Consider the following 17,951-nt stretch of genomic DNA (forward strand, 5'->3'; position numbering starts at 1 on the left):
TTTAAATTTAGCAATACAACTACTTCTAAGTGTTAATTTTTTCCATTCAATAATGAAATACACATTTTGTTTATTAACAATATTAAAGACGGATGCGGATATATCCGTTTCAGAGAAAACCCATAACCAACCCATAAACCAAATTTGTTTTATATAAAACTATTTAAACCCTATTGATCAGAGGTAATTTACAAAAATATAATAAAAACTCTTGAAACACGAATGTAATAATTATTTTTAGGGAAATTTTGCTTTGTGCTTTGGTAACACTGCAGTTGGATATATCAGCATGCCTTTTTCCATAAAACCATACAAAATTACTATTGCACACCAAGTTTTAGATCAAAATATGTTAGAAAAAAATTTGTTTGTCCCGATTCTAAAATCTTGACATATTTTGCTGATTTTCGGCCACCCACAAAGGGTTAATAGACAAAAAGGTACAGAGTTTATAATTTGAAATAGTGTAAGTGCACAAAATGTAAATTAATGATGATTTGCACTTCAAAATAGGGTTGAGAATAGTTTAGGTTGATAAAAATTCAACTACAATTAATATGTCAATAGGTTTTTATTTATCTTAATTAATACAAATTTTAACTAATACAATGTAATTGTAATGTACAACTAAAATAACATAATAGAAGTTCATTCAATAGAACTAATATTCAATTGTACATATCACGAGTATTCCTATACCTCATCTTGGGAGTTGGAGGTTTCTGAAACAAAACAAAGAATGGATTTAAATTTTCAATTTTGAAATAAGAGATAAAATTGTATTGTCTACTTCATTGAATTGTGTAAATATAATGAATTATAACAGTTTATTAGAGATTTTGTAACTTAACATCAAGATATTTGTAAAAAACCATTATAAAATATGATAATGATTTATTACTATGTATAAGATTTGGTTGTGGCAATACAATATTTTACCACAATTACATTAGAATCTGACAGGAATATTTGCAAACCATAAAAGATAGGATTTCTTAAAGCTGAGTGATTTGGCGATAGACCTTTCAAGGTCCAGGTAGAAATAACATGTAATGTAAATGTAGAGGTTGTGGCACTAGACATGAAGTGTTTTATAATTTACCTGTGCATGATACTTGACCACTAAATCACTAATGTTACTATATTATTATTCATATTAATGTAAATTGTAGGCCTTATGATTGCTTTCTATCATAAAAATACCATAATTGTTAGAACTTATTGTATTATTGAGAACAATTGTAACAAAAACATTATATGAAAAATATGTACTTATTTTTATTTCAGAATTCCAATAAATAATTTTCTATAATTTCATGACTTCACAAATCTTTTGACTTATTTTGTACTTGCTAGTTAACAAGCTTAAAAATATTAAAACTCCTAAAGTGTTTCTATTTAAAAATTCTATATATTTTTTATATTGTTCCCATCTTATTCTATAAAGTCATCTGATATCAGCACAAAAGAGTTTTAATATTCTGATAATGTGATTGGGGAAATGATTTTCACCTTTTTAGTACATACATATAATGATTAAGTACAGTATTAAATTTGCAACATCCAATTTTTTTCTGAATATAGCACAATTAAATAAACTAATAGAATGAATCAAATAGACCAGCATTAGTGTAGTGTGACATAACAGTGTATGTAACATTGGTATGGGTTTTGACCATTCCCTTGAATAAAGTACAATCAGGACAAATAAACAAATCTATAAGTTGTGTAATAAAACAACATTGTAATACAGAACAAGACATATAAAATAAAAGGGTATATAAAGGCTTACTTTATCATAAAGGGGATATTTCCAATCCCCTACAAGAAAGTACATATCAATTACTTCTTATAACCAGTGTCAATTGTCAATATTTTATTATTATAACCAATTAAAGAAGTAAAATAAAGATATCTTCAAAAAGCTCATGTTTGTAACTTTAAACTGTTACCAAAAAATATCAACCTGACTTGGTTGGTATGGTGGTCATTATTCTTGTAGTACTACATTTTTGGTAAATCAGGATGGCCACTCAAAACCTCTTTTCAAATTCCCGGTTTTCCCGGTTGAAAATTTCTGATTATATAGTCTATTTTCAAACCAAATAGACAACTGTAGTATTGTATTTAACCCTTACGCCAAGAGCAGCGATGACGTTTTATCATCACTAGCAGTATTTGCTAGAAATGCCACAAAGCTGCGGTGCTCTAGCATTTTGTCGCTAGCAATATGCGAGAAATTCGGTGACAATTTGTCACTATCACCTATTTTAAGCTCCTTAATTTTATCTCTGTGTCTTTCGATGTGTCGACATGGCATTGTGTATACCTAATAACTTTCCTTTCTGTGATGTTTAGAAAATACATGTATCCAATTCGGAAACACAAAGATAACAAATAAATACCAACACAGAGTTACCGTGGGGGCAGACTGCAGCTCAGCATTACGGGTAAGAGGTCTATTGGTGGATGAACTTTCGGTAAGAGACAACAATTTTGCTGGTACACAAGGTCGGTTCATCTGAACTCTACTTAATTTAATTAATCTTTTGTGGGAGAGGGAGAAGTCTAAGAATACCATGTTACTTCAAAAAAATTTGCAGAGATGCAGGGAAATGAATATATTTAAAATTCCAAGCCATTTTTCCTTTTTAAGTCATAGAAATGGTAGTTTGTAAAATGAGCTTCCAGAATATATTACATTCACGTAAAAATGTATGTATGTATATTTATAGGGAATATCTTTATTTACAACTATGCAAAGTACAATGTACGGATAAAATATAAATTAGCGATCGTCTGTTTACTATCGAGGAGCTAAAGTCCGCGCATAGAACCAGCAGACACGCTAGCGTTGAAAAATATAGACAGAAAAAACTAACTTCAATAAAAATATTATTTATAAATTACGTTATTCTGTTACTATATATTTCTAAATAGTTTGATACACAAAGAACTACAAAATGTTTCACCAATCGGTAATTTGAGTACTGCCGATCTTTTTTGTCCACGAATAGACAGTGCAGACTCAGTCAGTTAGTCAGTTAGATTACACTCAAGGACTACGAAACAACAAGACAAAGATCCTCATGCAAGTTGTAGTATTTGGTTTGAACAGTTAGAATCGTCCGACACGATCGTCAAGAGTGAGTAGGAGTCGTTCCGGTAAATAGTTGACCAGAGAACTGACAGGATTTCCAGCCATCGTCCAACCAATGCCACTCTGACGACGAAAACTGATGAGCGTGGATGATTCAATCGGCTGGTCATCTGCTGTCTGTAAACTGGCAACAACATTAAGTTGCATTTGTATAAATGCAACTTAATGTTTGGCAAGTAAAGTTGTAAGAGAATTTGCACAACTACTGTAGCATAATGTAAACAAGATAAGCAATCTTACTCACGCGAACTGTCGCGATACAGTTGTATCGCTGGTTGTTCCGGGAGTCAAGACAAAGTCTATTCACACATGACAGTGATGTCTAGGCAATGTTTATAGCTGACAATGTTTTCCAGTTCTTGTAACCAACTGTCCGACACTGGTTGCAGCAGCGCTCGCGTGAGCTCTTGCGCCCGTTTTGACTAGCGATGTTTAGTTGGGTACAAAACTTGTACTATTTTTTGTGCCAGTGTAAACCAAATCAAATCTTTTTTATTGCGACAACAATATTTACATTGTATGGCAAACGTCATGGGTTTTTAAAACTTCTAACATTCATACAACAATACACACTCACACATACAATTTTACAGTTACGCCTCTTTCATCATCGCCAATGCTACCCACGTAGTACAGCGGAGTCAGTCTTCTTATTGGGCGGTCTCCCAGTCGAATGCCAAAAACTCACCTGCATTATAGAATGCTTGTGACACCAAGAGGCGTTTAAGGCAAGTCTTTAACGCCTTAGGCGTTGGGGCATCTTTAATTGAATTGGGCAGTCTGTTGAGGAAATGAACACCCGCCTGCGAGGGCAGGCGTTCATAAACCACCGTTCTGTGTCTTCCAGTTGGGTAGTTAGCTCTCCCACGTGTCTCATACATGTGTATGTCTCGGCCTCTGGTTAAGGCAAATTTACTCATATAAATCAAAGTTGTTTCCAAAATGTAGAGGCACGGCAGAGTCAACAGCTGCAATTTCTTGAAAGCTTCCCTGCACGACTCTCTAAATTTGATTTTGGCGATTATTCGAATTGCTTTGTTTTGAAGTCTGAATACTCTTTGAAACTGTGTGATTGAGCAAGCTCCCGAAAGGACCACACCATAAGACAGATGGGGGTAAATCAGTCCATAATACGCCATAATCAGCACTTGACTCGGGCAGTATTTGGCTAAAGATCTCAGAACAAAAATTCCAGAGCAGACTTTAGCGCAAACATAATCAATATGCTCATTCCAAGTCAGCCCTCGATCATGGTGCATTCCTAGGAATTTTGAAGAGCTGACTTCTTCCAGTGTAGAGTCATCTAACAAAATGGCAGGCCCACACTGGTTGCCTGCAGTGCGCAAGGCAAAATTCAAAACGTTGGTTTTTGAAGAGTTTGTTATAAGATTGAGGCTGTGAAAGTATTGGACACAGTTGTTGATGTCAACAAAAACCTGTTGTTCCAACACTTCACTTAATGTTGCATTGAAAAAGAGAGTTGTATCATCGGCAAACTGCACTAATTTTTCATGCAGAAGCGATGATTTTAGATAATTGACGTAAACCAGGAAAAGCACAGGACTGAGGATGGTTCCCTGAAGGACTCCGTAACTCAGTTCTATTTGTTTGGACGACTTGCTGCAACTTGGGATCTGTGAGTTAAAAACGAGCTAAGCCATTTAAGAGGCATGCCTCGAATACCGTGAGACTCAAGTCTGTCAAGCAATGTACTGTGGTCAACGCAGTCGAATGCTTTGGATAGGTCTAGGAACACACTCATTGAGTGGTTACGACATTCAATCCCCTCTACAATCATATCGACAAGACTCATGACTGCGTCTGTTGTTGATTTGCCCTTCCTGAATCCAAATTGTTCACTTGAGAGCTGATTGCATTTGTCCAAAAACCGAAACATTCTTATAAGAAAAAGCTTTTTAAAAATTTTGCACAGCACTGGCAAAATTGAGATAGGCCGGTAGATAGTGATTGAAGTTGGGTTGTCCTTCTTGAAAATTGGAACAACTTTAGCAATTTTCAGGAGAGAGGGGAACACTCCTGTTTGGAATGAATAGTTTACCAATTGAGTTAAAGGTCTCACTAAATGCTTGCTGCATTTTTTTATTGAGCCACGGGACATTAGATTGAGGTCATTTAATTTTTTGGCTGGGAGCTGCTGAATAATTCAGTGAAGCTCATCCTCAATGACAGGAGCCAACGCCATTGACGATGTGGGGCTCTGTTTTCGTGAGGGGCGTACTTGGGGTTCAGATGGCCGAGGACCCTGCCCACCAGCAACGGATGTGAAAAATCCATTGAACTGATTGGCAATCTCTTTTTCATCCTCCACAAGCCTATCCCCAATTTTAATTTTAATTTCTTTGTGAGCTTTTGTTTTATTGCTCCAAATTGTTTTTGAAACGTTTTTGGAAGAGAGAATGGATTTTGAGACATCATATACTTTTGCGGCTTGGATCACTTTCCTCTATATTTTTCTATAGTTTTTGAAAAGATTTTGAATTGTTCGCTTGAAGTGTTTTTATAAATTTCGGAGAAGAATTTTAGTTTCTCTCTAGAAACTAAAATACCCGTTGTGACCCAGTTGTTTTTTTAATTTGTGCGCAAACATTGATCGTTTTTGTAGGGCAGCAGATGTTAATGTGGAAATTTAGAGTGTCGTTAAACAATTTAAATTGCTCCTCTACAGGTTGATGTGAATTTAGAAAATCCCATCTTTCGTTAGAAAGGGAAATGAGGTGAGCAATGTTTTCTGGCCTTATGTCTCTTACTATTTGCTTAATTTTGGGCTCCCTTTTGAATTGTACCCCACTAATGACAGCTTCTTGGCCATAGTGGTCTGAAATAGCTGTATTCACTACAGACACTGCGACACTTGGGTGGTTGGTTATGATGTTGTCGATAGCCTAATGTGTTGTAGCCTTCACTCTCGTCGGAGTTTTGACTAGCAACTCCAGATCAAATGACCTAAGTAAATCGAGTAATCGAATTGTGGGTGTCGTCCAAGGCGTCAATGTTGAGATCCCCCATCACGACAAATTCTTGACGTTGGTTAGTCAGGCATGTCAATAATTTTTCGAATTTAGAAAAAAGATGTCTTCATTACCACTGGGAGACCTGTAAATTCTGATCACGAATCAGAATCTGTGATTCTGATTGTGTCGTTTGAAGTTTGATCCCGACTGCTTCAAAATCTTTTACGGTTGATTGTTGGATCGGAAAAGGTGTAGATAACAAATTTTGTTTAAGAAAAATAGCAACTCCTCCTCCTTTGGAGTGGTTTCGACAAAACGCGGAAGCCAATTTGTGATTTGGGATTTTGCACAGTGCAATGTTCTCCATGTTAAAACCACTTTCGGTTACTACAAGCAGATCAGTTTTAAGATCCTCGCACATACGTTGAATTTGGTCCAGTTTGTTGGTTGCAAATTGAGAATTTTGATGAAGCAGTCTGAATTCAGCTTGTTTTTGAGTGTTTGTTTGTTTTAATTGAGTTTTGTGTGTAAATTTTGTCCGCCGTTTCCAAGTGGGGTCCCTAAAAAAACAGCTTTTGATTGATTCCTTTCATCAGACGTATGACGTTTATTTGGAGGTGAAGATCTTACTGCCTCTGCGTAGCTGTCGTTGGGGTAGTGTGCAAGGTGTAGTCGGACTGGGTACCACACAGGGGACCGGAGTGGCGGTAGTCGACCCCGGCGACAGCGTCGGCGGAGACTGCGGCTCCGCGGTGGCGATGCTCGGAGACCCAGCCGGGGCAGCAGATGACGGCAGAGGCAGAGACGGTGGCGGCTGTGTCCGGCCTATAGAGACCAAGCTTGCCCTCTTCAACCCATCCACCACAAGTCGGGCCAGTACCTGCTTCCCTCCCATTCTCAGATGCTGGCCATGGCGAGTGAAGTGCCGCCTCCCGATGGTGTTGAAGTCCAGTACTACTGATCCTACACATCTGGCACACAACTCTCTGATGTAGTGGTTGACCAGGGTAGTCTGCTTGTTGACGGGTGGTCGGTGGAGTGGTCGTGGCGATATGGCACTGTCGACACCACGACCTTCGCAGTGGAGGTGCACACAATGATCTGCTGCTCCAGGTGCTCAAAGATTGTAGATGATTCGCCGGCTCCGATGTCATTTGCTCCGGCAATTAGGACACAGCAGCTTCCTGGAAGAGGGGGTTGACCGCCCTCAACCACACCCAACTGTCCGGCCCCAGGCTTGCACACCCCGTGCACACTCGTCTTCGCGGTGACGAGGGACTGGACCAGTCCAGCCAAAAGCAACCGTGGCTATCCCCCTCGACAGTCACTGTTGAAAAGACCACTGGCGTAACAGATGTCTAGGTGTTGCGTGTATTCTGCTTGGGTTGCTTTTTTTGTCGTTTGTGCTTATTTTTATTTTGTTCATGCTTTTTCATGTTAGATTTTTTTAAGTAGTTATTTTAGGAGTGATGGTTTCAATTACTTCCGGGGTTTTACTCAATATGTCGTATTTATTTTGTATTTGTATTGTTTGATTCTTTTTATTCCTACAAACAGTCTATTGAGTGGAATTTTCCTCTTTCACCTCCGTACATGTATAACTGCTATTTCCCGATTTCAGTAGTTCGATCTCCGCTTCTAACACTTCGATGGTGGTTTTGAGGCTATTTACAAGGTGGCGAACCTCAGTGCACTGCCTGTTTTTGCACTCGGTAGACCGCTGCTCGCCGGGTTCAATCTGTACAGTTTCAGCTACAGAAGGTGAAGTTGAGGGTGTCTCATTCCGCGAGGGATTCACAACGAACAGTTCATCAGTAAACTGTAGCAGGCGCCTGTCCGACTCAATCGTATGGTCGATACGTCATGCAACTGCTTGCGGAGTTCAGCTACCTGAGTCCTCAGAGAGGAGTTCTCCGCTTGCATCTCAGTCAAACAAGTTGATTTAGGCGTATTAGGGTGAGGACCGTCTTGTAATGAGGATTCCACATTACTTGGAGTCGGAGTCTCGGGCTGTGACGGTGTTACAGTAGCATTTGTCCCAACCCTAGTGAAACTACTCATTCGGAAAAACTCCAGACATTCTGTAAGGAGGCCCTCTAAAATAACTTCAATTAATTTCTTACATCAGAATGTACAGTCTTTATCAAATAAAGTTCAGCTGCTTGAACAGATTTTATCTGAGTATGACATAGATTTTCTGTGCATAACAGAACACTGGATGTCGGAAGACGAGTTAAACGAGTACTTACTTATTAATGATAGGCTACTAGTGTCTAATTTTTGTAGAACAACTATTGGTCATGGAGGGACTGCTATTTACTCAAGATACTCTTCTCAACAAGTAAAGGTAAATCAAGCAAATTAATAGTTTGTCAGTTGAATTGGACTGTGATCTGTGCTGTGTTGAAGTTGTTGACCTGGACCTAGTGCTGGTTACAGTTTACAGGAGTATGATGGAGATTTTATTTCTTTTTCTCAATACAATGGAAAAAGTACTATCATATATTAATAGACTTGACAAAAAATCTATAATTTGTGGAGATTTTAATCTAAAATTTTTAACTAGTGATAAAGACGCAGACCAGTTTGTGAACCTGTGTCTTACTTATGGCCTACAACTGACCATTCACGAACCTACTCGAGGTAAAAAAACTGCTTAGATAATTTTTTTACTTCTTTGACCTTACAAAATTGTGCTGCTACAGTTATTAACTGTCATGTGAGTGACCATTTGGGACAGCTATTAAATTGTTAGCAATACTTATAAGGAAAATAGCTCTTATCTTGCTAAAAAAGAACTGTCATATATGGGTCCTAGCTTAAAGACTGTTCTATTCTAAGTGACTCTAACATCAATGTATTCAGATTTTACCTTGCCAAAGAAAAATGGAGTGATATTTTATTTGCTAAAACTAGTGTAAAATGAAATGTTCAATGCTTTTATGCTCACAGTTCGGTATTACTTTAATTTAAGCTTTAATAACAGGTTAAGATTAAAAGGAAAAATACAGTAAATATTGGTTCTAAGGCTAATGTAGAGTGGTACACTGATGAGCTGTGTGCTAAAAAAGATAGGCTTCACTTACTTTATGAACATTTAAAATCTTCAAAAGGGCATGAGTTTGAAATGTATAATGTATTGTACAAAATCTGAAAAAAAAAGATTATCGCAAGCAAATTAAACACACAAAAAAACAATATAATTCTAAACTAGTAAAGGAGTCAGGAAATCAGAGCAAAACCCTTTGGCAGATTGTAAATAAAAGTAGGAAAGGTGAAACTAAAACAAAAGACCCAAATATTTTTTCATCAGATGAATATAACAGGTTTTTTATTAAACATTGCCAGTAATGTAAAGCCGAAATTTAAACAGTGTAGCAGCTAATGGGCTTAAAGCAATGCAGTATGTAAATAATTGCAAGGTACCTGAGCATATGGTAGGGTTAAGTTTTAGCTATGTAACTGAAAAAATTGTCTTTGGATGCAGTTAGTCATTTGTCTAGTAAGTATAGTAAGGACCATTATGGCTTGAGTAACGTTTTACTGAAAAAAATAATAGATTGTATTTTGAATCCTTTGACAAGGCTAATCAATTTATGTTTGGCCCAAGGAATTTTCCAGATTGTTTAAAAATAAGCAAGGTCATTCCTATATTTAAGAAAGGTAAAAAAGATTACTTGAATAATTATAGGCCTATAACGGTAGTTCCTGTCTTTTCTAAGGTCTTAGAGTTAATCATAGGCAAACAATTAATGTTTTATTTTGAATTAAATAGGCTAATATTGTAACAATCAGTTTGGCTATAGAAATGGGTTATCTACCACACATGCCCTTATAAAGCTAGTTGAGGGTATACATGATTGTTTTGAGGGTAAGGACCTTGCTGCGGTCACGTTCTGTGACCTCAGCAAGGCCTTTGATTGTGTTTCACACGATCTTATAGTTTCTAAGCTTGAGTATTTTAGGGTTAAAGGGTGTGGCTCTTCAAATCTTTCAATCCTACCTTGAGAACAGAGTACAATATGTACAAGACAGTAATGAATCCTCATGTCTCTTGCCTGTCACGTGCGGTGTTCCGCAGGGATCTGTTTTGGGTCCTTTATTATTTATTATTATGGTTAACGACCTCAGTAGTAATATTCCTGCGGAGATTATTCTCTATGCAGATGACACTACTGTCTTAAATAGGCATGATAGTGAAAGTCTGGCATTAGAAAATGCTAAATATAATCAAACCCTCATTGAGAATTGGTTGGCTGCTAACGAACTAGTGTTAAACAAGGAAAAAAACCAAAACTGTACTTTTTTCTCTTAAAGAAAAAAATATGAACTTAGATAGTCCAATGTTTCTTGGGATTAACTTTAGACCCAACCCTTAATTGGCACCAACACATATCTGTCCTCAAAAGTAGGCTTAGTAAAAGCATTTACGCTTTAAAAAGGTTAAGTGGTGAGTTGGAAAGGGAAGGCCTAAGGCAGGCCTATTTTGGTTTATTTCATGCCCATATGTCTTATGGTTTAATAGTATGGGGGTGGTGCTCCCAAGTCAGAAGATATATTTGTTGCACAAAAAAAAGCTATAAGAGTAATTACTGGTTCCCATAGATTAGCCCATTGTAAACAATTATTTATTGAATTAAGAATATTGACTTTACATTCCCTATACATATTTCAGTGTCTCATGTACTTGAGAGCTAATTTAGACAAGGTACATACAAGAAGCTCCATTCATTCCCACAATACTAGATCTGCAAATTTAATTAATTTACCACAAAATAGGCTATTAAAAAGTGAAAGAAATCCCATAGTTATATCAAGCCGATTAATGAATAAGTTACCCGACCCAGTCAAGAATTTAGAAAATGATAAATTTAAAATCTGTATCATAAATTTTTTATTAAAAAATCCGTTTTATAAAGTGGAAGAATTTCTTTCTGAGAGTTGGTCCGAATTGGATTTTAGGCCTGACCTGACGCTTTCAAGGAATCTTCTTTTGTCACTTTGTGCTAAACAAATATATGTTTAAGTAAAATAATATCCTATTTATTGTAATGTCCAATGTGTTGTTTATTATAATGTTTAAGTTAGGCCTGTTGTAATTTATAAAATGCTATTTTGATTAAAAATATTTACTAGTATTGTAATACTATATTGCTGTTATTTATATTATAGGGCCTACTGTAGTCTTAAAATTAGTCCATTGGCTTAGGTTATATTTATGTAAACAATGGCTTGTGTGTAGAAATATTAATCTCATAGTTACATGACTTGCCTATGTATTCTATGGAATATCTTGTGGTGAATAAAGATTCTATTCTATTCTATTCTATTCTATTCTATTCATTATTAGGAGCAGCAGCAGATAGGAAGCATGAGGCGAGAAGTTCGCAGTCGCAGACGACAGTGAAAAGCAAGCATTGTGAAGAGGAACAATGCTGCTAGGTGTGGAGCAGGTCGCTGGAGGCAGTGTGGACAAGGAAGTTGACTGCGCGGGGCCCGGAGATTTCATCTGTCGCATCGTGACAGCATGCGCTCATCGCATCGTGACAGCATGCGCTCATGTATGTTTGTTTTTAACAATTGACAGACGAGTCACATTTCCATCCATTTTTATAGACGCGCCACGTTCTTGCCAGTCAGACAGCGCCAGTTTATATCCCCTGATTTTAAAGTTCTTTGCTGTCTATATTTGAAATCTTTAAATAAAATGCATGGTTTGCCCGCGGTTGTTTTTTCAACTGTAAAGTCCATTTTTACAATTAAAAGTTAAAACGCTAAAACAATTTTCATAAATTAATATTAATGTTAATGTCCATCAATGATAAAGCTATAATTTAACTAAAATAAAAAAATATAAACTATGATAGCGAGATTTGAACCTAGGATCTTCGACTCCAGATTACTGTACGCTACCGATACCCCCAGCAGAGCTGATAAGAAAGCTTATCACTCGTGACCGACAAAGTGCGGTGCTCCGTGATAACGTCGAATAGGGTATTGCAATAGACACGTCAGTCTTTGTTAGTTTATTGTTTGGTTATCTTTGTAGTTTGTGTCTACTTACAGTATAAAATTAGTTGTTTAAATTTACTAAACTTACCGCCAAGTCAACTAATTCTGTCACGTCCAAAACATTAATCACGAATTGGACAAAAACCGTTTCGCAGTTACCAAACGCAGTTCAGTCAAGATTTGGATGTGAGAGTGATATCAAAACATAACATCACTTCCTTTGTTTTAACCTATGTAATTTGATGACAATCGGAACGTGTATGAGGAGCAATACGTTCATAGACCAACCGAGGCCTCGGCCGCGATACGAGCGGTTAGCGGTGGGCGGAGACAAAGTTTAATATTTGTGTTGTACATATGGGGAATACCTGACACTAGCCACGGTAGACGTGAGCATGACGTAAGTACCACACGATGGCGCTTATCCGCCGCCAATTCTAAACATTAAATGTTTCTCCTGCCACTCAACCCTCAGCTCAGTCTGTCAATGCTGTGCAACAGGACGCAAACGCCCCCTTCTCGACGTTACTTGTTGTAACTAACCCACTACTGTCTTCTCCAAAAAGTATCTATCTTATGCTTTGTATAAATCCAAGTGACTTTTCTGGTTTACTCAAAAACCCGGGCTGCACCTCTTATAAAACCGTCAAACATTATATTATTCAACGAACCGAACTTTGAAGCCTGTTTATAACGCTGTACATTTTAGGCCTGTGCTATCTATCTAACACACGTCTTTCCAAAACACTATTTTCTCTAAAGAATAAGAGTTGGACAACTTTGTCCAGAGACACCACTTCGGTGACTGAATAATACTTAAGTATGAAAAACCCGTTTGTATCGTGGTTACTACCGCTCTGCCACATTACCTCTTAAAGTGCACTCGTTTAGTGCCGAAGTCAGAAACGATCGGTCGGCCGATTTTAATTTTCCAATGCATTGTTACGTTTTTTTTTTGGGAGGGGGGCAGAGGCTTGCCATGGCACAGGAGTAGAACTAACCAAGATAAACTCACTACACTAGTGGAGGTAATCTTAGATCAAACTACCGTCAGATGTAGCTCACAATCATAATGTCGATCTTTATTCACAATTTCACGAGCTACGTCGCGTAAAATACAATGTTTCGTGATTAATAAGTTCTTGATTCAAGAAGCTGTCAAATTATGTATTAATTTTATAAGTTTTTAGAAGCAAAAACAATCCCGGCTTATTTCCGGGTTTCCCGGTCGGGTGGCCACCCTGTGTTTACTTTAACCACGTCACAATATTAATCATTTTTCAACAGTAAAAAAAATTAAATTAAAAAATCAACAAATAATAATGAAATTTTAGAAAGACAGAAATGTTTTTAGAATCTCGTAAAAGGCACTAGGAGTTGAACATGCTAACTGTAATGCCTTCAATCATCAGTGCAAGGCAACACCGCAGGCAATGAATGAATACATCCCTCGAGATAGTACCAATCAGTGAAATATAAATTTCCAAATAAAAAATTGGAATTTTATGGTGTGAAAGAATTAAACTGGTTTAAGCTTTATTTCCAATCTAGGAAACAAAAATTATAAGTCTGCAAGTAAGAGGATCCATTTTAGGCCCAACATTATTTCTAATTTATATGAATGATTTATTATGATGATTTATTTAATGAATTTTTATTAATGATAATAACAAAGGAAGTTTAAATATTGTATGCTGACAACACTACAGAAATAGTAACAGACCTAAACACTGTCAGTGTGCATTGTAAAATCTCTTCACTTATTTTAGAATTAAAATATTTGGTTCAATATAAATGGTTTATTTTTAAATAGCAATAAATCAGAAATCGTTAATTTTAAAACGTACAAACAAATCAATTCTTCAGACCGTATTTTAATGATGAATAGGTAGGTGTTTCTAATACAGTAAAGTTTTTGGGATTATACATTTATGAAAACATTAATTGGAAATTTCATATTGAAAAACTGGAAAATAAGCTGAGTTCTGCATGATTTGCCTTAAAACTTTTGCAAAATATTGTCAGTTTTCTAGTGATGATGACACCATATAATAGTTATGTCTTCCCTCACAAAATGTATGGCATATTGGATGGGGTTCTTCTTCCAAAGCGATTTCTATTTTTAAATTACAAAAAAGAGCTTTGAGAATCATAAAAAAACATCCTGTAGGACTATATTCAAACAAGTAAATTTATTGACAGGTCTATCACTTTATATATTAATACCTTTTATGAAATAAATTGTATTTTATTACTCATTTGATGAGAACATATAATGGAGAGCTTTAGAAGGGTTCAATTTTTTGCGCAAAACATTAACATACATGTTCAATAAATATCATTGTTTGTCCATGGTTAATCCTAAATATTTAATGTGCCAGATTTGTGCTAATAAAACACAACTGTACAGTGTCAATACAATTCATGTATTTGCTGACATATACTGTTGGAGAAATACCTCATTACTGTATTTTTTTCTATTAGTAATAATAATATTTTTATTAAAAACCCATTGAGTCACATTTTAAACATTTTCATTCAAGTTTTCTGTTGCTACAAACAAATATCTATTGCCATATAAATATGAATTATATCATCAGCATGTACTAATGCTGTACAGTTATATGTTAAAATATATAATTTATACATACAAAAACTTATTAGTTCAAGCAAACTGCCTTGAGGTACTCTTAAGTTAATTTTATTGATATCAATAAATTCATTCACTATTTTTATTTAAAATATCGTTTCCTAAATAACATTCAAATCAACATAAGCATCCTTCTGAAACCCAAATCACTGTAGTATGATTATTTCTTTTAATATATTAACTAATTTACTTACAGGTTTAGATTCAACAAGAGCATCCTTCTTAATTTTACACTGCATGAGTTTTAAACATGCAATGGCATCTTCCGCTGAGTCATGTGCATCACCTGAAATTGAATCACAGATTCTTTTTTACTTTTTTCAGTATGATTTCAGTTTTTAATTTGTGTTGTAACAAATTGTAACATAAAACTTTGTACAGTGGCATAGGGCATAAAATTGAACTTTTTAATGAAATCAGTAGCTTTTCAACACATTAGGGGGATGGCCTGTAACAAGTCAGTGGAAAATCTTAAATGTAAGCATAGGTCGAGGTGCATACCATTTTAAAGGTTTTAATTAATAAAACATCATGCCGCAAATTAGATCTCAAAAGGTTAATCTTAAACAAAGAGGTGGTGCTCTAACTTTTCAATACTGGACTTATATGCAAGTTCAAAAATGATTTAATCTTATTGTAACCATATCAGATGAAGTTACAAAACTTCACAAAAACATATTCTTTAAAATGTATTCAGTGTTCTACTATTTATATGGGAATGGTCCACGAGGAGTCAGTGGGAAATTTTTAATGTAAGCATAGGTTGATATGCATATAATTTTTAACAGCAAATCAAGCAAACAAAATATGCTGCAAACCGTACTTAAAAAAGCTTTATCCATTACAAAAATTTTACAAAATACTATATTTTGAAATTTTTATAACAATTCTAACAGTACTTTTTTTGAGAAAATTGGTCAGCGCATAAGCGAGAACAACCACTTTAAATATACGCTTGCACAAGCTAAGAACAACAAACAACTGATAGCTTTCAACTATATGTTTGGAATTTCAATAAAATTAGGTAAATAGTTTTTGTGGTTGGTGGTAAATCTTTTATAACTATACTGTTCTTTGTTTTTTCTTTTTGTTATTTGACTTACTTTTCAACAAACGCCATTTCATTAATATTGAAGAAAACAAAACAATTATTTTTTCAAATTTTTTATCTATTCAAACCTATGTGCCAAATTTGGTTTCTTTAGCTTAACTGGTTTAAGAGATAATAGTTTTGTTATAAAAAATACAAAATGGCAGCTAGCGGCTAAACAACACATTTCTCTACCTATGCTGATAGGACATTTTTTGCTTTTTATATGCATGTGTGTGTGTTTTATAATATATATATATATATATATATATATATATATATATATATATATATAATATCAAATAATAATATTTTTGTAACTGTTGATATTTTGAGTTTGAGTGCTAGAGAGGACTCATTAGTCCTAATTCCTCCACTAAAAATAAAAGCCATTTCATTTCATTTTATTACTGACATTCATCTAAATTATTTCTAATAAATTGCAGCACTATACCAGGCATGACAAATGTAGTGATGGAGAACTTAATCTTCAACTACAAAATTATTAACTATTTGTACCATGATGAATACATAATATGCAGTGAACCTGGAGTCTTCGTCAACTACATTATCAATATTAATGTTTCAACTGCAGTAAAATAGGTGCAACCAACATGTGGCCAGTAAACATCCATCATTGTTATTGTATTACATTAAATATACAATAAACAATGTATGAATTAAGTTTCTAACATTAAGAATCTTGTTATATAAACATGAAATGTTTTTCAATCTTTTTTAAGACACTTGTATGATTTGAATTTGAAGATCACTCAGACTTATCCACTGGTCCCTTTAGGTTAGAATTATTCACTTTCATTCATTGTATCAGTATATGTTGAAGTACTTTATTTTAATTTATTGCTGAATTTTTTCTTGTATACATATCATATATTAAATTTACAAAGATATATTCAACCAATCAATATAGAGTAAAATGTATCAAACCTTGCCATATCCAGCAAAGTGACAAATGATAAAATTTTTTGGAATTGTAAGCTTTGCAAGCAAACTTAATCACTCTCTCCCACATGTAGGCCAAGTGGGCGGGAACAGGAGAGGAGTGAGACAGAGATGGGCTTTGCTTCCCTTCCAATGTAATCTCCTGAACTAATTTTAGAAACAATGACTTTGGTGAAACGAGATACTGGTTAAGTTTGAACTAGGTTTGTTTGACTGAATTAGTGGACTAAAGATGGCTAACAAGAGGAAAGAAACTGTAATAATTATGGATAAGAAACTTTGAGCAATTAGAGGAATAGATCCAGAGGAAACGATGAAAAAAATGGATAAACGACAATCCAGTGTTAGTATTAAAATTAGCTGTATTATAAATGTATAAAATTTCACATAACATAAAATTCAAGAGCACTAATTAACATTTTCATAGTTATGTTGTGTCTTAAAAAAGTAAATTGCAATCTCAGTAATGCATTTTTTAGATACAATCTTCTTCTTCAAATTTCCATTATACCTATCTGTCTTAACCCGCCACCACATTAGGCAGGCATTTTTATCTTATTGAATTGACAATGAGCTGAAATATCTACACATGCCACTTAAGATAAATTTTTACCTTCATACTGAATCACTTCATTCAAAAACTCTTTGGCCAGAGCTTTTAGTGCTTGTTTTTTCCCCTGAGATTGAAAAACCATGGCGGTATCTACTACCGTGCTGTGAACCAACTGTAAAAATACAAGATAAAATTATAGGTATAATAGCTGAAAAATGATTTATGTGTTTATGACTTATTTACTACCCGCTGCCCATCACACATTTACACAGAACACTGATAATGAAATTTCAAATAACGTAATTGTACTATTATAGAAACTACGGTATTATGTTCCTTTTTTGAATATTCAGATGTTTATGTGTATCATAATTTTAAATGGTATAAGCATAAAGAAAGTATCTGTTATAAAGTTAGAGCATGTTTATTAAAATTATATTATTTAAAACAGTTTCTTCTTTGTAACATATTCCTGATGGTTTAAAGTTCATTATGTGAATCAGTTATATAAGATATAGTCTTAAGAACATGAGGAAATGCATCAAACTATC

General features: G+C 35.0%; 1 protein-coding gene across 1 annotated transcript in view; it reads right to left on the reverse strand.

The window, feature by feature from the left end:
• Positions 1-558: 558 nt before the first annotated feature.
• The window catches only part of LOC124369103 (RNA exonuclease 1 homolog), a 146,543-nt gene continuing 129,150 nt past the window's right edge, over positions 559-17,951 (reverse strand). The window contains exons 15-17 of the mRNA XM_046826845.1: positions 17,461-17,572; positions 14,989-15,080; positions 559-722 (exon numbers count right to left, since the gene is read on the reverse strand). Coding sequence (XP_046682801.1) covers positions 669-722; positions 14,989-15,080; positions 17,461-17,572 — 258 coding nt within the window. The 3' untranslated portion in view covers positions 559-668. The remainder of the gene's footprint in view (positions 723-14,988; positions 15,081-17,460; positions 17,573-17,951) is intronic.

This window comes from Homalodisca vitripennis, chromosome X (genome assembly GCF_021130785.1).
Source record: "Homalodisca vitripennis isolate AUS2020 chromosome X, UT_GWSS_2.1, whole genome shotgun sequence".
In the NCBI taxonomy this organism is placed as follows: Eukaryota; Metazoa; Arthropoda; class Insecta; order Hemiptera; family Cicadellidae; genus Homalodisca; species Homalodisca vitripennis.